Source organism: Phyllobates terribilis, unplaced genomic scaffold (assembly GCF_046119375.1).
Source record: "Phyllobates terribilis strain yellow unplaced genomic scaffold, ASM4611937v1 Scaffold_1__5_contigs__length_1240528914, whole genome shotgun sequence".
Classification (NCBI taxonomy): Eukaryota; Metazoa; Chordata; class Amphibia; order Anura; family Dendrobatidae; genus Phyllobates; species Phyllobates terribilis.
Genome location: NW_027362761.1, coordinates 895,456,142 through 895,482,341, shown reverse-complemented (window position 1 = coordinate 895,482,341; position 26,200 = coordinate 895,456,142). Strand labels below are relative to the sequence as shown.

The 26,200-nt window shown below is 42.1% G+C and overlaps 1 protein-coding gene and 1 long non-coding RNA gene across 4 annotated transcripts in view; one reads left to right on the top strand and one right to left on the bottom strand.

Moving 5' to 3' along the window:
- Window positions 1–9,805, bottom strand: part of ENPEP (glutamyl aminopeptidase) — a 114,637-nt gene extending 104,832 nt beyond the window's left edge. For both annotated transcript variants that reach the window (XR_012247455.1, XM_073640848.1), the window contains exon 1: window positions 8,994–9,805. Coding sequence is in view for 1 of the 2 variants with exons in the window: in XM_073640848.1 (XP_073496949.1) it covers window positions 8,994–9,691 (698 nt within the window). In the remaining variant the exon portion in view is untranslated. The remainder of the gene's footprint in view (window positions 1–8,993) is intronic.
- Window positions 1–26,200, top strand: part of LOC141154635 (uncharacterized) — a 44,782-nt gene that overhangs the window by 5,100 nt on the left and 13,482 nt on the right. The window contains exons 2-3 of one of the 2 annotated variants that reach the window (XR_012247457.1): window positions 19,707–19,852; window positions 23,385–23,538. The exons of the other annotated variant lie outside the window; for it this stretch is intronic. This is a non-coding gene — a long non-coding RNA (uncharacterized lncRNA). The remainder of the gene's footprint in view (window positions 1–19,706; window positions 19,853–23,384; window positions 23,539–26,200) is intronic. 2 annotated transcript variants of the gene reach the window in all.

Genomic DNA, 26,200 nt, shown 5'->3' with positions numbered 1-26,200 from the left:
CTTAGTAAATAGTTTTTAAAATGAATATCTCGTGAAAACTCTGGATTCACAGGTATTTTTAGATGACAACCGGTACAGCTTGCTAGTATGCCCTCAGCCCAAGCACAAAGACACATAGTGATAGGGAATTTAGATTGTGAGCTTAGAGCGGACAGTGAGTGATAACAATGTCTGCAAACAGCTGTAGAATATGTTGGTTCTATATAAAGAAGAATAAAAATAATCATAATTATTATTATAAGATTATAAGACCATAATTATTAATGAAATCAATCAGACTTCAAAAATAATTTTAAAAAGTCAATGCACAACTTGGTGGCATCAATGTATTGCCAATTTGTATCCGTAAATATAATTTGACTTTGCCAAATACAGTTTGTGAGTAAAATCTAAAGGAAGTAATCTGACTATTGAATTTCTTGGTGTTCTAGGTTTTATAAATGGGTTCCATGTTGCCTCAAAGAATACAAATATCATTATGAACAAAGTTCTCAGCTCATATCTTTGCTCTCAGGATGTTGTATTTGGTTATATTTGCTAGCAATATGGCTTATGTTTCTTGAATCTACAACAGAAACATGGGCAAGAAAGCAGGTACGCAAAAGGTAACTCTGCCTATCAAAAATGAATTGTGGAATTCATCCATCAAACTACAGATCGGCACAGTGGTTGGAGGTCAACTCTACTGCACCCATCATTTTAAAGCCTTTGTAGTCCCTAAATTAAACAGAATAACATACCACCCTATAATTTATGCACCATTTGTCTTATTCCATAATCATCAAACTAGAATATTAGAAAAAGTGTACTATATACCCCATACTGCAAGCAAGTGTACAGAGGCATGTGCTGCAGAAATACCAAGCGACATCATGGATACTAGCATGCCACTTCTGTTTTTTTACTATACAGTACGATGTAAAATACATTTCCCTTCAGTTTACTGTGACGCTCGCAAGCCCTGCCCTGGGAAGATGGGGTACTCGGAGCCGGGTCAGATGTTGAGAAGGGGGGATGCAGTCGTGGCCTTGACCCGTTCCGTGCCCAGGGCCGTCACATTAAAAATGGTGTTAGGGCTTTCTGGGTTGAGTGGTAATTGTCGACTACGCCACCTGTTGCGTCTGGTGATGCGCCACCAGCGCCGCTACTGTCCGCTGAGGCCCGATGTCATGGCGGCTAAAGTTCTCGCTGCTCCCCACAGGCGGAGCGCGGCCTCAGGGCAGGCAAGGCAGGATAAAGGGGGGTAGTAGTGTGGGAGTGCGGGCACCGTGTGGTATGGCGTGTAATGAACAGTCCGGAGGCCATAGGGATGAATTTCCAAGGCTTTACTCACAGTTCTCATAAGCAGCGCAAGGCTTCTCCCTGCTCCTCGCGGAGTCTTGCGGCCACCAGGGACGGGGGTCCGACTACCTCCGAGGAAGTCCAGTGTGAGGCAGCATCCCTACACCAGAGTGTTCCTGCACTACAGACTTTACCCCTTCCCGTCTGTGCATGTGTAGATAGGCCGGGTCTCCCTCTGAGCTCCTCTCAGGTGTATGGCTCGGGTGGCAATTCCTCTCCATCCCAAGCCCGGCGGGATCCTCAGGGTCTAACCGGGCTTTCCCGTCCTGGACATAGAGTACGAGGTCGGGTGTCGGGGGCCGGTACCCCTCTTGCAGCCGGAATCCCTCTGAATAGATCAGGTAGAAGAGGACAGGTGGCGTACTCCGCTCCGTCTGCATCCTCCCCGGGACCCATTTGCTAGGGAGCCACACTCTAAAGCTCCAGGGCCTTCTTGATCCTGGTCCTTGGCCGGGTTGAGACATTCCTTGTCTGCAACCTCCCTCTCGTCCCATGGATCGGGGTACGAGGGCTGTGTCCCATGCCGGTGCAGGCCCACACAGGATCTGCGCTCCCGGAGGGAAGTCACTTTGCACACAGTATTTTGACAGCACAGTACGACCACTTGACAGACACACTGTCAGAGGCCACACAGGTCTGAAGGGCTGGACAGGTCCACACAGGACCAGAAGGACCAGCAAGAGACCCTTCACCGAAGGACCAAGATCTAAGATGGCATTCTATTAAATATCAAATTAGAAGTGTAACTGACTAACTGTTCCTCCACCCACACCCACTAACTGGTTCCTATCACTTTGTGTTCCGCAGTCTCCCTGTAACCAGGGGAGCAGCACCTAGTGCATACTAGCTCCCTCTGGTGGAAATGTGGTGTTGGATGTAAAAACTAGGTAACTACCATCGCACCGGACTTACCTCAGAGGAGGAACACCACACTCCATTAAAGAAGTGCAGCATTCCTGTGGCGGCCGAACCCTCAGGGGCGCCACACTACATCATATTGCTAACCCCATTTAATACAAATTCAGTATAAGGCTGTGACTTTTAGACAGTGAAGATTCCTGAATCCCAGGGTACTATAAAAACACTGTTGCAATAGTTTTATTCCCAGTAGAAATTCATCTTTTTTAATTGGCAAGTCATCCTGGAAATTATAGCTAACAACTGGAAGAACTGGTGTAAATATAGTTAAACTACAATTTCCAAGATTTCTTGCCAAGAAATGACAGGCATTGATGTCAACTGCATCTACAGTGCTTCAAAAACTAGAACACATAGTCTACAAATAGTTATCACCTTATACATTCCTGTTTCATCCTATGCAAGGCAATGAGGCTCACAATCAATCATAGCTATACACTCGCTTGTTGACTGGCTTAAAGGGAATATTGTCAGCAGGATTTTGCACCCCAAGCTATTTATACAGTATGTATATGACTCTCCCCCTGGGCCGTGGGGGAACCCGGAGCCGGGCCTTGTAGATGCTGGGGGTTGTAGTCTCTGTGGCGGCGACCCGGTCCGTGACCCAGGGCGGTCAAACCAGTGGCAGTCTATGTGTATAGGTTATATAGTCTGACTACGCCACCTGTGGATTGTGGTTATGGAGCACCGCCGCTGCGGAGCAGTCCACTGAAGCTGGTGGTATGTGCAGCAAGTGTAGTATAACTCCCCACAGATAGAGTCTAGCTTCAGAGCAGCGCAGGTGAATGATGGTGGTTGTGCGGGGCGTCCCAGTGCAGTGAGTGCTGGCGTGGTAAGAAACACGGAGACAAGGTGATGCAGTCCCAGGGTCTTTACTCACAGTTATCAGTTTCCAAGTTATATTGCAGATCATAACTTCCCACGTCGTGCTGAGCGTACTCAGTGAGGGGCTCAGTCCACCCTCAGGTATCTCCAGAGCACTTATCAGGATCCCGTTCTGTATACCTTTCTCTGACCTCTCTCCTTGTACCTCATACTTAGCGGCACCTCTTTGATATACAGTAAGGTTTTTAATATAGGCAGTATAGGTACCGTCCCAATTTATGTCTACCATCTTAGACCTCAGTTCACATTGCTTGGTTTTTTGTCTTGTTTGCATTCTGTGCAATTTAAGGGTGTGGCATCCCCTTTGTTGAGCTGATTAGTATATATGTAGCTTACCACGGGCCTAGGTGGTCTGGAGTTGGGACCCGGTCCTATTTGTCTACCCTTTTATATGCATTACTTCAACTTTGATATACAGTAAGGTTTTTAATATAGGCGGTATAGGTACCGTCCCAATTTAGGGTCACCTTGCCGCTGGTGGGACGGCTTGTATACTTTTTTTGATCAAAAATAGTTCACTAAGTACCCTATATTTATTATGCAACTTTGCTTTACATTTATATATAATGATGGTAGGGTATGAGATATATTTTTGTCTTTTGTAGGTTTCGCTTCTTTTTGCTAGTGTGAACATGCTCCTATTTCTTGCATGTCTACCATCTTAGACCTCAGTTCACATTGCTTGGTTTTTTGTCTTGTTTGCTAGCGGCACCTCTGTCCAGTGTCCTCGGGCCTTGGCGGGCGACGTGTGTTCCGTCCCCTGGCCCTATGTGGCTACCTTCCTGATGGCTGGTGTGGACGGCCTGCTGTACTTAAAGTGCTGCAGCCTCCGGTTCCAAGTTGAGCCCTGTAGTCTCTGCTGGTTGAGGGATCCGGTTCCTTTCTTCTGGCCTGACCCCCTACCTCCTGGCAGCGGCGGGCGTACGGGTGGCGGCTGCACGGCCCGTACCCCTGGGGTCCCTTCGGTTCCTCTCCTGGAGCCTTCCTGCTCCCTCTTTCCTCTCCTTTCTCCTTCAGGCTCAGGCCTCTTGACTAGGCCTGACTGTGGAGCAGAGCTCGTACAGAGCCTCTGCTTCTGTCACTTCTTCTACTGTCTGTCTGCCCCTAAACCAAAATGGTTCCTTGCTTTTATACCTTTTACTCAGTGCTCCCTTTAACTACTTCCTCCACCCATCCACTACATAGTTCCCCCTCTCTAGGTGGTTCCTCCCCACTCCAGCCAGGGATCAGGGACAGTTGTGCTCTCCCGTAGGAGCATTGTCGCCCTGTCCCCCGGAAATGTGGTGTAGTGGATGTAGTGTTAGGGTCCTGACCCATACTCCTTCCTTACCTGAAAGTGAGATACCACACCTCTGGATGAGATGCAATACCTCAATGGTGACCGAACCCTCAGGGGCGCCACATATACTTTTCAATGACAAGTCCAGCAATACCTATAGATGGCCAGTCCATTACTCCATTACTGAAAAATCAGCATCTGAATTCATATTCAAATGAGGCTGAAATTAGGCTTCTTGTAGATCTGAAGCCTTTGCCACTCCAGCTCTATCCCCCACCCAGACCAGCCTCCTCCTGCTTGAGTGACAACTCTTTTGCCTGAAGTCACACAGCATTGAGGATGACAAGCAGGAGGAGATGGCACTAGGCGAAGATTAGAGCTGGAGTGACAGAGGCTTCAGGTCTACAAATAGTTCTTCAGCATTAATTCAAATGCTGATTTCTCAATAATGGGGGAACAGACTGGCCATGTAAGGGTATTGCTAGAATTGTATTTGAAAGAGATACATGTGCATATGAATAGTTTGGGGTAATTGGGGGTGTAAAATACTGCTGATAAATGGAATCTAAGAGCAGCATGATGTAGGGGCAGAAAACCAATTTCAGGGATATATCACTTTTAGGACTGCTTGGTCTAGTCTTGATAAAATCTCTGTTTTCTCTGTTGTAAATGTAGCAGTGGTCAGAATTCTGAATATAATCCTGCCATCACCCTTGATAGCTTCCTGTGTACACTGTGCATTGTCAGCAAACTGTCAATCAGTGGCTGGATGGGGTTAAACAAATTGGCTGGACTGTCTGGCATGTGAAACCTGGTCCTGCAGTGATAATATTCTGCTGATAAAACACTGATTATATTGAAACTACAGTAAACTGCTAAGAAAGTGACACATCTCTGGATTCAGCCTCTCTGCCCTTACATCATGCTGCTCTCGGATTAAATAGCAAAACCCTGCTGACAGATGCTCTTTAAGAGCTGTACATATCATGTAGACCTAGGAGTCTTTTCTATCTGGAGGTTCCCTGATGCCCAATCGTCATAGCTGGATGAAAATATTTGGGGGTATTTTATACAAACATACCAACATACAAAACAGAGACAGGTAACTATATTTCAGACCAGAATGGGATGACCTGCATTAAATTACAGCACTAGTGACCCAGACAATAGTTTAGGTGAATTGTTATGGGTATGGTAAGAGGTGGGCACAACAATGGTATTTGGGCTATAAAATACACTACACTCTTGACAACATTTCTTTCTTATCTAGTATGCAATGCATTAACCTGTAAAAATAATGAGCTCTACAATGCTAAATGTTGGTTTATAACCAAACACATGCAATAAATATTGACTATTGCTTCAAAAAAAGCTAGTGGAAAATGTTACAGCCATTTGCCACCTGAACTCTCAGAATCAAAATGTAAATGGTTGATCTGGCACAGGTAAAGTTATTTGGCACTGTAAAACTAATTCTATTGTTTGCAAAGAGTTTTCATTGACAACTTCTCTACAATTAAAGCCAGCTAATGCGCCTTGGACATGATTTACTTTCTAAGTAACATTAGTTAGTGACAGTGTGCTAGATATGTGTGCCAGCTGTAGTGTAAATTACCCTGGACACTTGACAAAAATATAACCATGATTTAGCAAAGAAGGTGTGAAAAATTCTTAGCTCCTACTCCAGTTCAATGAGCGTCGGTCTAGAATAGCACCCCGAAAAACTATTTAACCCATTTCGCTGTTTTAAAACATCCACATATTTGACAGCACTCTTGTATTTATTTCTAGCAAATATTTCATCCTACCATTATTCTCACTGATATAAATAAATGATAATAAAGAACCACAAATGTAAATAAAATTATGTAAAATGTAATAATTATCTGTTTTAGACAGCCCATGCAATGTGCCATAATAAGGCACGTAAAGCTGATCCCTCTACAGTGTGGCAGCCCTTGAGATAGCTGTCTACAAATATCTGAAGGGCTGTCACACTGTAGAGGAATCAGCTTAAGGCTGCGTTCACACATTGCGCATTTTCGCGCGCTTTTTTGCGCGCGCTTTTTCAAAATACGCAATGTGCCTTGTGTCTGCCAGCAAAGTGAATGGGAAATTCACTTTGCCGTTCAGACACTGTGTGTTTTTACGCAGTGCATAATCGCAGTTGCGTAAAGAATTGACATGTCAATTCTTTACGCAGCTGCCTCCCGCGCTTTCTCCTATTGTGCCCGTTATAAGAGATGGAATTACGAAGTGGTGTTCACACACTGCGTAATTCCATAGCTTTTTGATGGAGGTGCAGGAGAAACTATGGATACTCACCTATCCGATGGATGGGAGAGCCGTCTGCTCCGGTGCCACCGCCCGCTCCGGTCCCGCCGCTGCCAGCATCTTCAGTGAAGCGATGACAAGCCGGCGTCGGCTCCGGTCCCGCCGCTTGCAGCTTCCTGCCGTAAAGCGATCACAAGCCGGTCAGCTGACCGGCTTGTGATCGCTTTACGGCAGGAAGTTGCAAGCGGCGGGACCGGTGCGAACGCCGGCTTGTCATCGCTTCACTGAAGATGCTGGCAGCGGTGAGACCGGACGCCTCTCCCATCCATCGGATAGGTGAGTATCCATAGTTTTTTTCTTTTAAAGCAGTGTATGTACTGCAGCCAGAAGCTGTCTGTACATACACTGCTAGGGGGACACTCACACATGACACATAGACACAGACATTACATTACATACAGACACATACATTACATTACATACAGGTGTAATCCTCCATCCTCACACTTCATTTCTCCTGCATCCTCCGTAAAAAAACGCAGGAAAAAAAGCAGTGTGTGAATGGAGGTGCTTTTTTTACCTGCGTAAAAAAACGCAGGGAAAAAAGCAGGAAATACGCAGCGTAAAAATACGCAGGAAAAAAAGCAATGTGTGAACGCAGCCTTATTCTCATTTTCACAAAGAAAAACTAGAAGAAATGGGATGAAACTGAATGGGAGAAGATACAGATAAGATACTAGAAAAAAAACTTTTTGACAGTGAGGGTGATCAGTGAGTGGAACAGGCTGCCATGAGAGGTGGTGAGTTCTCCTTCAATGGAAGTCTTCAAACAGAGGCTGGACAGACATCTGTCTGAGATGGTTTAGTGAATCCTGCATTGAGCAGGGGGTTGGACACGATGACCTTGGAGGTCCCATCCAACTCTACTTTTTTATGTTTCTATGTTTTTTACAAAATGAAGGTGTTGTCTTCACTGCTGCTCTTGTCAATGCATGTAAAGATATAGAAACATATACTGAAATAATTTGCTTTGATTGCAACAAATATTATGAAAAAATGATTCTAATCTAGTAGAACATGTTTTGTCCTTATTATTCACATACCTGGCAAAATGATAACCTACAGCAGAGGTTAACATTGTGGGACCTCAGCTTTCTCAAGCCATTGGTAGAAATACAATATTCAAATGAGGACCTGTAGGGCATCATTGACCCAGATGCAACTGCATCTTATGCACCCTCTAAAACTTTTGCTCCCCTGACCCTGCTAAACCAACACCATAACTTTAGGTAAGCCTATTCCTTGGTTATAAGAAGGTCCCTTTTGTGCCGTAAACGTATTTATATTTTTGAAAAATCAGGTTCTAAATATGGCTTGTGGTAAGCAAATTAGCCAGGACTGGTCCAGCAGGGCGTTGATTCCCACAGACAAGTTCTGGCTTGAATCTTGTATTTACGCCGTGAGTGGGGTGGGATTGACATTCACCACACATGCAATATCACCATCAGGGCCATGCAACTCATAAGCATAAGCGTGACGTTCTGCCTTCTTGGTCATGTGCAATGAAGCCTGGGAGGCATTAATGATGCCGATCCTGTTCCCTGCAGCTGGATATAAAGCGGGATCAGCATCACAAACGCCTTTCTTGGCATGCACAGTGCACTGAAGAAGCTGAGGAGCATACCCCCGCTTCATTAGACATGACCAAGAAAGTAGAATGCCATGCTCAAGCTGGAGTGTTGCTGAGCCCTGATGGTGATGTCGCCTGTATGGTGGATGTCTATCACATCCCCCAGGGCATAATTACAAGATCTGAGACTACATTAGTCTAAGCAAGTCAATGCCCTCGGGGCTAGTGATGGCCAATTTACATTACTAGCTATATTTATTATTTAGAACTTGATTTTTCAAATATATAAATAACTGTATGGCACACAAAGGACCATCTCATGATCTAGGAATACACTTATATAAAGTTATTGTGGTGGTATACGAGGGGCTTGGAAGCTGACAAGTTCCATTTAATCAATAAGCACAAATAAATCCTGAAAATGTATTTGCTGAATGCTGTCAGGGTCATCTTAATTGCAGTGTACAATGTAGCATGCAAAATAACAATTTATCTGATGCTGCAACAACCAAGCAGAGATGATTGTTGTTAGTTGTCAGATTTTGTTTCTATGTGTACCCTATTAATATTAGCACTGCGTTATATGTTGGTGCTATATAAATAAAGAGAAAATAGAATATATATTTATGTATACGTATATAGTAAAGAAGGTCATAAATACATTACTTGGTCACTCCATTCTCTTGGTAAGTGGTCCTGTAAAAGCCCACTAGCGATCCATTCAACTGTCCTGCAAATTGCAGTGTCAGACGATAGGTATCATCCAGTGCATCATTGTTTGCATTGGGCAGCAGAACTTGGTCGGCTTGGAAGACAACATACTCATGGAGTCTAAATTCAAAGCAATGATCGATGGGGATCTCCTGGTTATCTGGATTTCTCAGCCTGGGTTGCCCTACGATCTTGGTCTCCCTGATGTGCAGCCACAGATGCCTACTTCCTGACCGAGTCACCTTCAGCCAGATGGTCACAGTACCGTTGTACGTATCTTTATCTATCTCAGGTTGGAGATCCAGATCATAGTGCAAGGGATAAATGTCATTTGGGAGTCTAAACTGACTCCAGTCTCCACTGTCATTATTCTCAACTGGGCAGCCTTCAGAGTCTGGTTGTGGTGGAACAGCAGAAGTAGAAGTTGGTCTTGGCAAAAGTGTGGTGGTCCTGGAGCTGAGTGTAGGTGGTTTGGTGACATCTCCATTGGTGCTTTTACATGGCTCTGGATAAGTAAGTCCAACTCCCAGACCGACAGCCAATCCCACCACCACCACCGCCGCTACAATAATAGCTGCATGTTTTCCGCTGATGCAATATTTCTTAGAACCCCCCTTCTCGTACATGCCCATATCTTCTACATCGCTTCCCATTATATTTTGAGGGCAATGAGTTTTTCTGCTCCTCTGTTCACTGCTGCTGAGCCCAAGCTGATGTGAGACTCACTTCACTACTTGAAGCATACTTCTATCAGCTCCCCCTTCCTCCTCCACCTCCTCACCCCTCTCTCCGCCTCTCACAGGGCAGTGTAGCTGAAAATAACTCTTGTGTTAATCAGCAATAGATGATGATGAGATGTCACTGAAGGCATCCCTAAACTGAAGACCTAAGAACACCTTGCCAGTGACCTCTGCCCATTCTGCTGCAATTACATGTTATTAATGCTGGAACCTTCAGTTCTATGAAGTTTAAATTATCTTCTTGTTCATGTTCCTGAATGGCTTATTGAGCTATAGCAGTTAGGCTTCTTATTCTGGATTTATATGCAGTCATTTTCTATCCAAGAGTCCGTTTTTAGGGTAAGTGCTCATACTTACCTGCGTTTAAAAAAATCGCTCCAATTTTTATCCAGAAAAGTTGAATAAGTGAAATCCGTTTTGGTATACCATATGTCATGCGAGTGTGAGATTTTTTTTCTCACATAGCATCCGTATGACATCTGTATGACATGCATGTGCAATGCGTTTTTTTTCTCTGTAACTATTATTCTACATCATTACATATACAATCATTTACAGGACCATTTACAGTGTTCTATGCTACAGAATGGTATCCGTAAAAATCGGATGGCATACGGATGGTCCAAGTGCCGTCCGTTTTTTTCTCGCACCCATTGACTTGCATTGATGAGTCTTGTCTCATATACGGCGGCAATATGCAGCATGCTGCGATTTTTTTCTCATCCAGATTTCAGCTGAGAAAAAAATCGCAGATGATCGCTAAATCAGTGAATAACATTAGTCAGAGTGCAATCCGATTTTTCATCGGATTTCACTCATCTGAGTTATACGCAGATGAGTATGAGCATAGCAAAAATGATTACAAGTTAAATGCCCCAAATCAACTCCCTATTTCACAATTTAAACTAAACTAAGGGTATTAAAATATAACTTTTAATAAATATGATAAAACCAGCAATTTTCCAATACCATAAGCCACAAAAGACAAACAAACCAACCAATTAGGTCAGGTCACACACAATAAAACCGACAATGCATTCGCCCTTAGAATACATATCAGTGTTGATGCTTCAGATAGTGACAATGGTCACATATACATCCTAAATCATACAGTACATACTAGGTGTAAATAACAAAAAAATTGGAATAATCTTACCCAAAATCCTTTGTCTACAGAAAAGGGAAGATGATCAATATATCAGACATCGATCTTGAGCATATCATTTGTTTGCAGTCAGGTGGAGTCAGCAGGATGCCCTAATAGACCCTGAGCATGGTATAATAATAATAATAATTTTTATTTATATAGCGCCAACATATTCCACAGCACTTTACAATAAAGTAGGGACATATACAGACAATATAAACAATACAATGTATCACATTTCAACAGTTACATGAGGAGTGAGGGCCCTGCTCACAAGCTTACAATCTACATGGAAATGGGGGGACACAATAGGCAGAACATGGTCATCAGCCAGTAACCGTCTAAGAGCAGTTACCGTGTGGTATTTGGTGCAAGGAGGATGTGGAGACAGCTGAATACCCAGGAGCAGATTAAGATTATTATTTAGGAGGGGACAGGGGAGAGTTAGGTTAGGGAAGTGAGGTGATAGGCTTGTCTGAACAGATGTGTTTTTAAAGCGCATTTGAAGACATGGGGGCTAGATATCAGTCGGATCGTTTGGGGCAGTGCATTCCAGAAAACTGGCGCGGCACGAGAGAAGTCTTGGAGATGGAGGTGTGAGGCTCGGATTAAGGAGGAGTTTTATGGCCCTATTACCCTATAGCTCCCGCCCTGACAAGGGCAGTCCACATCTGGCCCTAAATGTGGATAGCCCTGAAATAATTTTGTGCACCTCCGGACGCATTTCTCCCTATTGGGTTCTTCAGGGATGGATACATGATATGGACATATTCATAGATCTAATCACCAGTATCCTAGTAGTGGATCTGGTCAACGACCAGTATAACCAATGTCTAATGTATTGAACATCTTCCCTTTTCCGTGGACATGGGATTTTGGGAGAGATCATTCCAATTTTTTTGTTATATACACACCTAGTATGTACTGCATGATTTAGGATGTATATGTGGCTATTGTCACTATATGAAGCATCAACACCAATATGTATTCTAAGGGTGTACTGTACCATTGTCGGTTACACCGTGTCTTTTTATCCTGTGTGAGTTGGTTGGTTTGTTTGTCTTTTGTGCCTTTATTTATTAAAAGTTATATTTTAATACCCTCACTTAGTGCTAGTAGATGAGCATGAGCCCTTAATCTGTAAATGGGTATAACAACTTCAGCAAATGAAAGTTGTTTTTTGTACAATAAATTGTGATGAAGGACCACAAAAAAACAAAAAACCCCAAAATGCCCTGGTTTTTTCATCATGCATTATACGTGATACATCAACTTTATTCTGCAAGTCAATACAATTACTGTGATACCCACCATAAAATAATTTTTCTTGTCCAACAAGGTTTTTTAATCACTTTTATTACATTTTTCATGTGGCGAAATTAAAAGAAAGCAATTCTAGTGATATTTTTATTTTTTTAATGCTTTTCGTTAAGCAGGATAAAAAAAACGATACAGTTTTATAGCATGGGTTATTATAAACGTGGCAAAACCAAATATATGTTTTTGTGTTTTTTTGTTTTTTTTACAAATAACTGATTTTTTTTATTACTAAGGGCTCGTTTACATGAACAGATGATTATTTCAATGATAAACGATACGAGCGTAACTCATGACGAGCAAGTGTTGTCAGACAAGTGTTTAGATAGGATGAGAATCATGAATAAAATGGATGAATAGTGATCGTTACATCGAACATCATGCACTGTGTTCACACATACAGGTAGTCTGAAGTGTGGGTGTCTTCAATGTTCAAATCCCATAAACAATACTATTCATTTTGAATACGTGAATTTATAAAGTATTTTTTAAATATTTCCAATGATACCGTATAAAGAAAATGTAATCAAACTAGAGATAAAATGTTCAATAACAATGAATTTCATAGTTTTATATGACCAGTAGCGTTTGGACTAATAACAATGAACAATAGTACATGAATATGCACCCGTTCTATTGCTCCAACTGCTATTGAACAATTGACTTGGATCACGATCAACCAATCACTGAAATCCATATCTATTTAGGACTTGAATTTCCATTTCTTCTTTTTGCCAGTCTAATCATGGGAACAATCTCCATTTATATTACACAATTTTGTAAGATGAACGAGAATTTTTTCTCTAACAAACGATTTCATGTACCATAAACGAGCGTTTTTGGACACATCATTCAGTCAGTCGTACTACTCATTCACATTACACAATTATCGTGAATGATGGATCATTAATGTTAGAATCTGAAGGATTATTAGCTCCTGTAAATACACCATACAACTGGGATTTTGCATTTTTCTAAAAAATTTTCTCGCTTAAAATACTTTTTTTTCATAATACAAGTGACTAGCCCAGGGGATGGGGATGACTCGGTACCCGGGCCTTTGCCTTGGGGATGTCGCGGTGGTTGGCTACCCTGGGGTCGCTCTTTAAAAGGCTGGATAATTGTTTATTTTATGAAAGTTCGTGACGCCACCTGTGGAATCTGGTGAGAATCACCAGCGCTGCGGCAGTCCACTGAGGCCGGTGATAAGGCAGCTTGATGGTATAGCTCCCCACAGGTGGAGCTAGGCCTCAGGGCAGCGTATGCAGGGGGAATGCAGGACAGACGAGACCCAGCCGGGTCAGAGCAAGAACAGGGACGGACACGATAGTCACTTCAGTACCTTTTACTGATGGGAATTCAGGCACATCCCGGAGCACTGTAGGGTGAAGGGTACATGTCAGGATCCTCCCCAATGAGCGGGTGTAGGGCCTCCTGTTTCTTGCCTCTGCGTAGTAAGTTTCTGACCTACCTGGAGCTAGGCCTAACTTTGTCTCTGTCCTGCGCTGGCTGACCTTGTGGTAGGGCCTTTTCTTGGAGTACACGCTCCTCAGCTTACGGGGCCTATGTGTCTCCCGGCTCTGTTACGTATCAGCACTTTAGCGATCCTGGAACCTGTAGTTTTCCAGGGATTCCGGTTATGCCTTACTGGGTCATAGAGATCCCGGTAAGCTTCGGACCCGGTGTCCGGTAAATGATTCGGGGTGAGCTGGGTAAGCTCCTCTGCCCCCTATGTACTAACTCTCCACTCGCCTTCGGCCTACTCGGGCCCTCACTAGGCTACTCACAGTAACGGCAGCTTCACCGATCTTATGGGGCCGGCACACCTAAAGCTCACTATTCTGAGCTACAACTGACTGAGCTCAACTCTGTATTCAGATGTATACTAACTGAACTCTCCAGAGGAACTGCTGAATCACTGAGCTCCACTGCAGACTGACCTCTCTTTGGCTCATCTTCTGCAGGAACCGAACTGCCTGGCTCCACCTTCCCTATTTATATCCCTAACGGGCTCCTTCTGCTGGTCTGAGGTGGAAGGTGGAGATATGTGTATGTTTATGGGGGCCTCTTGTGGAGGAATCCATCAATGCACTCTTCTAGGATCTGTGATACCAAGCGCAGCTGGGCGTCACACAAGGAAACTTGAACATGCGATTATTTGATCACAAGTGCTGCGATTGAAAGCTAGCTCGATTCTGTTAATATTGACAGCAGCATCTGAAAATTAAAGTGCTGCACTGGGGCCAGCTCCAGTCAGTCACTATTGACAGCGGCATCTGAGGGGGATAAAGTGCTGGAATTGGAGACAGCTCTAGTCTGTCACTATTGACAGCGGCATCTGAGGGGGATAAAGTGCTGGCATTGGAGACAGATCTAGTCTGATTCTATTGACAGCGGCATCTGAGGGGGATAAAGTGCTGGGATTGGAGACAGATCTAGTCTGATTCTATTGACAGCGGCATCTGAGGGGGATAAAGTGCTGGGATTGGAGACAGCCCTAGTCTTTCACTATTGACAGCGGCATCTGAGGGGGATAAAGTGCTGGGATTGGGGCCAGCTCTAGTCTGATTCTATTGACAGCGGCATCTGAGGGGGATAAAGTGCTGGGATTGGGGCCAGCTCTAGTCTGTCACTATTGACAGCGGCATCTGAGGGGGATAAAGTGCTGGCATTGGAGACAGATCTAGTCTGATTCTATTGACAGCGGCATCTGAGGGTGATAAAGTGCTGGAATTGGGGCCATCTCTAGCCTGTCACTATTGACACTGGCATCTGAAGTGGATAAAGTGCTGGGATTGAGGCCAGCTCTAATCTGTCACTATTGACAGTGGCATCTGAAGGGGATAAAGTGCTGTGATTGGGGCCATCTCTAGCCTGTCACTATTGACAGCAGCATCTGAGGCATTAAAGTGCTGGGATTGAAGACAGTCCCAGCACACACAGTAGAAGTTCGGTTGTATAAGTTGTATAACACAGTCTGCTCCAGCTGCAGGCAGGCAAATTCCTATGCCCTCACAATCCTGGTGATGTATCTGTACAACCTAAGTAACTGATATGACTGAGCCCTAACACTCACATGGGGATGAACAAACCAGGGGAGATGTTAAACCTGCAGACCACAGGTTTGTATCCAGACTAGGCAATCCCTAATCTGACCCTGATTTGTCCCTGCCTGACAGCGGAGGTTGCCACTCTAAAATTATGCAATGGCACCCCTACTCAACATTGGCTGACCCTGAATATCCTTAATGGCACCCTCAACTATATACAGAGTGTAACCCAAAACCACAACAACAGAATGGAGTGCACACAGACAGAAGGTTAGACACAGGTCTAATGATGTGTTTACACAATCATAAATGAAAAACGGAAGGAAAAAAAGGAACTCAAAAAGACCTTTGGTATACGTGAAAATCCCCAGCCCCTGAATGTAATGAAATGGTAAAAAGATCTGAGAAGGGGAATACGCAAACAAACTGCAATAGAAGCAATAGAGAAAACCTCAACAAGATAATCTTTCACTGGGGAGCTGGGACTCCAAACATCCATCTAACTAGGAATATAGCCAGCAAAGACTGCATGTGCCAGGAGAGTATAAATAGCCCCTCCCAAAATGTGATAGGACTAACCAAAATGAGGAAGTGAAAACTCCTGTTTGGGAACAACACAGCAAAGAAAAGAACAATATCAGTAGTTGGATAGATGCAAAACAGGCTGTGATCAAGCAGAGAGGGAAATCGACTCACAGCCAGAGATCACCGGATCGAGTCCCGGAGTCGAGCAATGATCACTACATTAAAAAGTGCAGTTATGCCCAAATGTGGCAAGGAGTTAACACTGATCAGTAATGTTTTGTACCATATTTTGAACTTTTATGGAACAATTTGTATATTGTTTGAACATGCGACCACCTCTTGCAGCAGTTCTATTTGATTATCACTTGACTTTGATTGACATCTTTTTAAGGATCTTAGTGATGACAATGTAACCCATCTGTGACTAAGGGTTCTAAAGATTGGGCTTATATTTCATGCTCAGTATATTTAGAGTGAATTAATAAACTTAATCATGGATGATGTGAATGCTTTAACTGTACTTGAACATATTGGGTTGAGGAGGACACCTCATTTTTCTAATCTGCATCTGCTAGAAATGTCCTCTACATAATATAATTTGAAAAATCTTTGCTGGTCATACAAGAGTGTGATACAAAAACTTATGGAAAAATTGGTTAAATGTACACTATGTTTTGCATAGCCTTTACTTGCTGAAAGCATAATACCCCTTCAAGTGAAATTGAGCAAAATGATCCAATCATTATCTAAAAAGTTTTTCACGCAGGAAATGTCTGGGTTGTGATTTTATTATACTTTGTTATTATTAATATTATTTATAATTTTAATAACAATTACTATTACTATCAACCCAGAATAACCACAGCAATGGAATTTGTTATGAACATTTTTGAATGTGTCTTAATTTTTTGTTCATCCTAACAACCTAATTCTAAAACACCTATATGAAACACCTTATATATCTAATAATTTAAAAGGTGACCTAGTACCTCCTAGAAAACTTTTTGAAGCAAAAGGAAACTAAAATATAAAACCTTGCTTAAATTGATATAATTACAAAACTTAAAAATATGTTTCTGGACATTTAAAGGGTTTATCTATAAAGATTTAAATCTTCATAGATGGATATTGTTGGACAATGATTGTAAAAATAAAAACTTTTGCAATTTACTATATAATAAAATTTGCAACTGTTTTTGATATATTAACAGTTTTCATATGTTTACAACTTGTTTCCTAGGAGACTGATCACCGCTGATGTCTAGCTTGTAAGCACTGCACTAAAACTGACTAGGATTAGAAGGTAACAGCGCTCTCCAGCGATACTGGCCAACTTTAAAATAGTGCTTACAATAGAAAAGAGCTTGTAAGCACTGCTGTTTAGCAGTGATGGTCAGTCTACAAAGCAATGAGCGGTAAACAAAAGAAAAGTGTTCATACCTCAAGAACAGCAGAACATTTTAATTGGGAATAAATTGCAAAATTGCTTCTATTTACAAGCACTTTCTTATAAGGAATAAGACTTTACAAAAGGCATACTTGGCATTTAGTTAGCTCTGTGAGGCTCTGCGAGACTGTTGTGGTGGGCTGAACAAATATGCTGAACTTAATTCCTGCAGATGCCATTTACCACCATTCCTCCAGGTTATTATAATTAACCATAATTTGCAGCAATACTCATCGTTCAGATGCCATTCCGCAATGGCCATTCCCACCATCGCCCTGTTTTATCACAGTAGTCATAATTTTCAGTGGTAATCATCCGTTAGATGGCATACCCGTACCCCAACACCACTTTCCAGGCCCCACTAGCTTATAGTCACATACTACTGTTCTCCTTACAGATTAGAAGCAGTGCACCATTTAGAATTCAGCAATAAGCAGCTGCAAGCTCTTCTCAGGCAGCCGCAGCGGGGAGTGAGCGCATAGCTTGACAGGTCAGGTCAAGAAGCAAACAGTCACTTACACACTGTGTCCAAGCCGAGTCTGAATAAGTCTTCTATTAATTTTAATGGGAAAACACACCCAAAGTGCACATGATGTTGTTTTTCAACACTTTTTTTCAGTGAGAAAAATAAATCAGCATGGCAGTTCTTGAGGTTTTTCTGCTTGAAATATGCTCCAAATTTGATCATTGAATAAATAAAAGTAGAAAAAAAGTCCTATGGACATAAAACACACTGGAAAAAAATGCTATCAAGATCTTTTAGATGTGGTTTCTGTAGATGGAATTTCCACCCTTAAAAATCCATATTAAAAAACTTTCTGTGAGGATATCCTAAATGTCTGTGCACACTAAATCTTCTAGGATGAAGACATTTCAGGACACAACTACTTTTGTCCTGAAGTATCTTTTTGTTGTCTTTTCAGTCATATTTTAAACATCTTTGGCTGCTAGCTTTTTTTTTTTACAGCACAATAGTCAAGTTACTTATTTTAACCCCTTTGCTTCTTTGGAAACATGAAGTGATTAAAATAAACCCAAAAGATTGAACATATGCACAGCAAGTTGTTTGTTACATTACATTGTACAGTATATGTTCATTATTTTTAGCGCTTTTTCAGGTTGGTTATAGAGCGTACCCGCCTGAAAAAGATGTGTGCACATACCCTTAGAGCAGGGATGTCAAACTCAAACAAAGTCGTGGGCCAACCATTATACAGGATAATGACCCCCACACAGTCCTCCATACAGTATAATGGGCCCCACATAGTACTCCATACAGAATAATGGGCCCCACATTGTCCTCCATACAGAATAATGGGCCCCACATAGTCCTCCATACAGAAAAATTGCCCCACATAAGTTTCCTTACAGTATAATGGGTCCCACATAGACCTCCATACAGTATAATGGGCCCCACATAGTACTCCATACAGAATAATGGGCACTACATAGTCCTCCATACAGTATAATTGGCCCCACATAGTCCTCCACACAGAAAAATTGCCCCACATAAGTTCCATACAGTATAATGGGTCCCACATAGACCTCCATACAGTATAATGGTAACCCACATAGTACTCCATACAGAATAATGGGCACTACATAGTCCTCCATACAGTATAATGGGCCCCACATAGTCCTCCATACAGAATAATGGGCCCCACATAGTCCTCCATACAGAAAAATTGCCCCACATAAGTTTCCATACAGTATAATGGGTCCCACATAGTCCTCCATACAGTATAATGGGACCCACATAATCCTCCATACAAAATGATTGGCCCCAAATAGTCCTCCATACAGTATAATGGGTCCCACATAGTCCTCCATACAGAATAATGGGCCCCACATAGTCCTCTATACAGAATAATGGCCCCACATATGGGTGATGGTTCTGGTGTCGCGGGCCAAATATAATCACCTTGCGGGCCAGATTTGGCTCACGGGCCAGAGTTTGACATGTATGCCTTAGAGAGACCTGTGTCCTTCTCTTTTAACTGGATTATATTAAACACAGGGGCAATTTATTATTTATCTGATATCAACAATATTTTGTATAAAAAATAGCTCAGTATTTTTGCAGGAGGAAGGAAAAATGTTGCCTGATTTCCATTTTACTCACATGCTGCCCATTGGAATTCATTGGCGAATTCATTCTCTACCTTTGTTCTTCACTTTTGGCAAATTTCTGAAAAAAATAAATAAATTCACCTGTTCTATTCTATTGAACAGTCACTCAACAAAATAGTGAAACAGTAAATTGATCAGTCTATTGTAAATCCAGATTGCACTCAGGATACCAATTACCAAACAGCTGGTGTATAGAATCACATTTTTTTTATTTTACTCACTAACAGTATATAGCGTCATTAATTCCACAGATCTTTACAGACATCAGCATTGCTGTCCCCATTGGGGCTCACAATCTAATTTCTATATAAGCATGTCTTTGCAGTCTGAAGCAAACATGGAGAGAACATACAAACTCCTTGCAGATGTTGTCCTTGTTGGAATTTGATCCCAGTACCCCAGTTCTGTCACCGTGCTGCCCAGCCCCCGCCAGCCCTCTCACACTTGGTACCTCTCAGGTAAGAGAATCTCATGAGATTTTTAGGTCATTCTGGGTAAATAAGAGTAAGACTTGTATTCTAGAAATGAGCAAATTGATTAAAAGTGAATCAAATTCAATACCATTTTTTGCAATCTAATTTGCTTTAACCCCTTTAAAGCCCATGACGTACTAATACGCGTCTGTGACCTGGGCTTTAAGAGCCTGACCCGTATTAGTACGTCATGGCGATCGCGTGCGCACACAGGCTGTGCGGGCGCGATCGCCGCCGGGTGTCAGCTGATTGTCACAGCTGACACCCGATACTATGTGCAGGGAGCGGTCCTGCACCGCTCCCAGCACATTAACCCCCGCAATTCTGCGATCGAAGTCGATCGCAGCATTGCGGAGGCAAGGGGAGGTGATCGACGATACTCACCTCCTCTTCCGGCTTCCAGCGCTGTCTGCCGCGGCTTCCCGGGTGTTGCAATGACGACCCGATGTCGTCATGACAACATCCGGGTCACCAGACAGCAGGAAGATTGTTTGGACATGCGCAGTGCATCTCCAAACAATCTTCTCCCTGTCCAGCGCTGACAGCCTGCATGGCATAGGGATGGTGCTGCATTCCTGTGCCATGCAGGCGATCAGAATAAAAAAAGTGAAAGTCCCATAATGGGACACAGTAAAAAAGTAAAAAAACTGTCTGAAAGTGAAAAAAAAAAAAAAAATTGCAAAAATATTAAAAAAAAAAATAAAATAAATAATCCACTAAAAATAAAAATATGATGTACCCATCAATAAATATTATTATGAAAAAAAACAAACAAACAATAAAAGTACACATATTTGGTATTGCCGCGTCCGTAACGACCTGACCTAGAAAACTGTTCCACTAGTTAACCCCTTCAGTGAACACAGTAAAAAAAAAAAAAAAACAAAGCAAAAAAAAATGCTTTATCATCATACCTCCAAACAAAAAATGGAATAACATGCGATCAATCAGACGAATATAAATAAAAATGGTACCGCTGAAAACGTCATCTCATCCCGCAAAAAACAAGCCGCCATACAGCTCCATCAGCCGAAAAATAAAAAAGTTAGAGCTCTCAGAATAAAGCGATGCAAAAAAATATTTTTTTCTATAAAATAGCTTTTACTGTGTAAAAGCGCCAAAACATAGAAAAACTATATAAATGTGGTACCGCTGTAAACGTACTGACCTGAAAAATAAAGCTTCCTTATCAATTTTACCACACCCGGAGCAGAATAAAAAAATGTAAAAAAACACAATTCCTGAATTGTTGGTTTTTGTTTATTCTGCCTCCCAAAAATAGGAATAGAAAGCGATCAAAAAATGTCACGTGTCTGAAAATGGCACCAATAAAAACGTCAACTCATCCCGCAAAAAACAAGCCATCATATGACTCTGTCTGCCAAAATATGGCGATGCAAAAACTAGATTTTACAAAATATGTGTCTTTTAGTGTATGACAGCTGCCAATCATAAAAACCCGATATGATTCTGGTATCGCTGTAATCGCACCAACCCAAAGAATAAAGTAATCTCATCACTTATACCGCACGAGGAATGGCGTAAAAAATAAACGCTAGGGCTGGGGTTGGGGTTGTGCTAATGTTAGGGTTGGGGTTGTTTTTCTTTTCCAATGTAAAAAAATAAAAAATAGATGACGATATGACGACTAGTGTTGAACGCAAGTGCTCGCTACTTGAGTTTGCATCGGGTGCTCGGGTATGCACTGAGTATCGCGGGTGCTCGAGTCTCCGCCCCATATGCTTCGCGGCCAAAAAAAACTTGCGGGAATTGCCTGCCATGCACGAGCGATCCCCGCATGTTTTTTTGGGGGTGTCTAATAACCGTGAAACATGCGGGCGGGGACTCGAGCATTTCACTTGAGCACCCGTGATACATGGTGCATACCTGAGTACCCGATGCAAACTCAAGCAGCGAGCACTTGCGCTCAAGAGTAATGACAACTTATTCAATATGATGACCTAATGTTATCAAATTCTGTGTCGTATCTCTGGGTTCAAAATGTCCGCTATACCCCTTAATAAAATCCTTGAGGGGTATAGTTTCCAAAATGGGGTCACTTGTGGGGGAGCTCCACTGTTTAGGCACATCAGGGGCTCTCCAAACGCGACATGGTGTCCGCTAACAAATTGAATGGAAAATCGGCTCAAATTGTTAGCGGACACCATGTTGCGTTTGGAGAGCCCCTGATGTGCCTAAACAGAGGAGCTCCCCCACAAGTGACCACATTTTGGAAACTAGACCCCCCCAAGGCACCTATCTAGATGCATAGTGAGAACTTGGAACCCCTAGGTGCTTCACAAATTGATTCGTAAAAATGAAAAAGTGGAAAAAAAAATACTTTTTCATTTTTACGAATCAATTTGTGAAGCACCTAGGGGTTCCAAGTTCTCACTATGCATCTAGATAGGTGCCTTTGGGGGTCTAGTTTCCAAAATGGGGTCACTTGGGGGGGGTTTCCACTGTTTAGGCACATCAGGGGCTCTCCAAACGCAACATGGCGTCCGCTAATTATTCAAGCAAATTTAACAATCAAAGAGTCAAATGGTGCTCCTTCCCTTCCGAGCCATGCCGTGCGCCCAAACAGTGGTTTTTCCCCACATATGGGGTATCTGCGTGCCAAGGGGAAATTGCAGAACAAATTTTGGGGTCTATTTTTTCCTGTTACCCCTGCGAAAATAAAAAATATTGGGTCTAAAGTAACATTTTTGTGAAAAGAGTTAAATGTTCATTTTTTTCTTCCACATTCCAAAAATTCCTGTGAAGCACCTGAAGGGTTAATAAAGTTCTTGAATGTGGTTTTGAGCACCTTGAGGGGTGCAGTTTTTAGAATGGTGTCACTTTTGGGTATTTTCTGTCATAAAGACCTCTCAAAGTGACTTCAAATGTGAAGTGGTCCCTAAAAAAATGGTTTTGTAAATTTTGTTGGAAAAATGAGAAATCGCTGGTCAACTTTTAACCCTTATAGCTCCCTAACAAAAAAAAATTTTGGTTCCAAAATTGTGCTGATGTAAAGTAGACATGTGGGAAATGTTATTGATTAACTCTTTTGTGTGACATATCTCTCTGATTTAAGGGCATAAAAATTAAAATTTTGAAAATTGCAAAATTTTCAAAATTTTCACCAAATTTCCGTTTTTTTCACAAATAAACGCAAGTGATATCGAAGAAATTTTAGCACAGTCATGAAGTACAATATGTCACAAAAAAACATTCTCAGAATCAGGGGAATCCGTTGAAGCGTTCCAGAGTAATTACCTCATAAAGTGACAGTGGTCAGAATTGTAAAAATTGGCCTGGTCATTAACTTTGCAAACCACCTTGGGTTGTAAAGGGGTTAATCCAGTAAAATGACAGCCAGCCATCACAACAATAGATTATTTTTAGGGTTAGAAAGGGGTTGTAAAAAAAAATATTATACTCGCTTCTCCCCTCATCTGTTCTGATATAACATCTCGTCTTACGACCGGGTACTCCACTGGCACTGTCCCTTCGGTTCTGGTTTTCTTCTCTTCAGGTTTCACTCTTCGGCACCTTAAGCACTCAATAAGGCTCATGTGACATCAAGAAGTTCATCACACTGTAGCATCATGTCGCGTGAGGCCTAGTCAGCACCAGAGGAACGAATGTCCAGGCAAGAAGCTGCAGTGGTGGGACAGGTGAGAATCAAGGTGAGTATAGTACTTTTTAAACACCTTTCACCCGCATTTGGGTCAAAATGTTTTTTCTTGGTCAAATTTAACCAAATCTAACCAATTAGAATTTTGGCGCATTTTCTCATTTTTACTGCATCCCTGTAAGGCCTCATTCAGTTGACTAATGTTTTAGCATTTGTGCTATCCGTGTGACAAATGGATGGCACAAAGATCTTAAAGGGTTAGCTTAGACATTGATTGTTTTCATGTGGACTGATGTTTGCGTGAAAAAAGACATAACATGCACGAGTCACCTCCATTTTTCAGATGAAACTGGGTACTTAAAAAAAGGTGTGCCATACAGACATCATCCATGAAGCTTCTTTTTTTTTAATGCATTCATTGCAAAGACTACATAGAAAACTATGTTGGGCCTTTTATTATTTTGGAAATTGTGAATGTAAAAAATAGATGTTAAAAATAGACATATTGATGACATAAATGAGACACCTAGACATACAGACTACCATGAGGATGAAAAATTGTTGCTTTTTTTATGAAAAACAAATGATTTTTCATATGGTCACCTGAACCCGGGATAAAAACATAATTTTCCATCCATATGGTGCTCTGTATGTTCATTTTTGACACCCATATGACATCCATATTATTTTTATATTTTTCACTTTTAAACATATTATGATAATAATAATAATAAGATAATTAGATGGATTGTCTGGGTAGTGCATTCCACAAAACTGGTGCAGCATAAGAAAGGTCTTGGAGATGTAATTGGAAGGTTCAGGTTATGGAGTATGTTAGTTTAGAACATCAGCAAAATGGAGAGCACAGGGAGGGTGGCAGAGCAAAATGAGAGAAGAGATGTAGGGTGGTGCAGAACTGTGGAAAGCTTTTTGGGTGACAAGTTTATCTTGTATTCTATAGTGGATGCGCAACTAATGCAATGACTGGCACAGGTTGGAGGCATCTATGTACGGCTGTACAGAAATGGGATTGGCTGCTGCATTCAGGATAGATTGGAGAGGGGAGATTTTAGTAAAAGGAAGACTGATTCATATAGAGTTGCTGCGGTCCAGATGGGAATGAATAAAAGAAAAAGTAAGAGTTTTTGCAGTTTCAAGGGTAAGAAAAGGTTGAATTATGGAGATGATTTGAGGTGCAGGTGACATAAGCGAGTGAGTGATTGGATATAGGGAGTGAAGGAAAGATCTGAGTCAAATATAACCTGAAGACAGCAGGCATGTTGGGTTGAAGTTATGGTAGAACCATAAGAAGAAATTCAGTCTTGAAAAGATTCAGTTTTAAATATAAGATGGACATGATGTTAGAAACAGCAGACAGACAATCCCTGGTATTTTGTAAGTATTGCATGGGTGATATCTGATGTATGTATAATTTGGTGTCATTGGCATAGAAAGCCAAATCTGCTGATGGTTTGTCCAGTAAGGGTGGTGTAAAAAGAAACAGAGAGGGGACCTAGGACTGAATCAGAGGAACAGTAAGGAGAAGAGGAGAGGAAGATGAGCCAGCAAAAGATATTCAGAAGAAGCTGTCAAATGTAGGAATAGAATGAAAACAGAGTGGTTTCCTTGACACCAATAGAGTGGAGCATAGTGATGAGGAGTTGGTGATCCACAGTGTCAAATGCAGAGAAATCCAAAAGAATCATAAGAGAGTAATGACCATTAGATCTAGCTGTTAGTACATCATTAGATAATTTAGTAAGGCTGTGTGCCCACTATGCATTTTTTAAGCATTTCCGCAGCGGCAATTCTGCTGCAGAAACGCTTAAAAAACGCTTCGTAGAAGGTCTGCCATGTTCCCAATGATAATCCGCATGTGCTGTGCACATGCTGCGGAAATTTCCGCTGCGGATTATCATTGCGGAAAAATCCACAGCACTACCAATTATTTTGCGTTTTCGCCGCCATTGACTTGCATTGGATATTAAACGATATTAAACGATTCAATGTGCGGAAGGTACCCAGGTCTGGAGAAGAGGAGACTCTCATCCAGACCCAGGTGCCATAGTACCTGTAAAAAAAAAAAAGAATTTAAAATAATAAAATACATTATGCTCCCCTTCTGATGGCCCCCGGTCTCCATAGTGATGCGTCCTGGCTTCCCGGCGGCTCGCAATGGTCTAAAAGGACCTTCCGTAACGTCATTTAGTCATGTGACAGGTCACACGACCGCTCATGTGACATGTCACATGACTAAATGACGTCATGGAACGTCCTTTTAGACCACCGCGAGCCGCCCAACACATCGGACGCACCGGACAAGGAGACCGGGGGCCATCGGAAGGTGAGTATAATGTTTATTTTTTATTTTTTACCATTCTTTTACTATAACTTGGTCACACTATATAAATCCATGCCGGTTGCATGGATTTATATAGTGTGACCAAGTTGTCAAGCACTTTCCAAGTGATGCTAAAATCGCCTGGAAAGCGCTTGACAACCCACATGCGGAAATGCAAGTGAAGAACGCTTCACATCCGCATGTCCCTGGCAGGAAAAACGGATGTACAATCCACATGTACAATCCGCATGTACAATCCGCATGCGTTTTTTTCTGCCAGGGAGATTCAGAAATGCTCAGGAAAAATACGGAGCATTTCTGAATCGTGGGCACATAGCCTAAGGGCAGTTTCTGCTCATCGGCATTCCTGTTA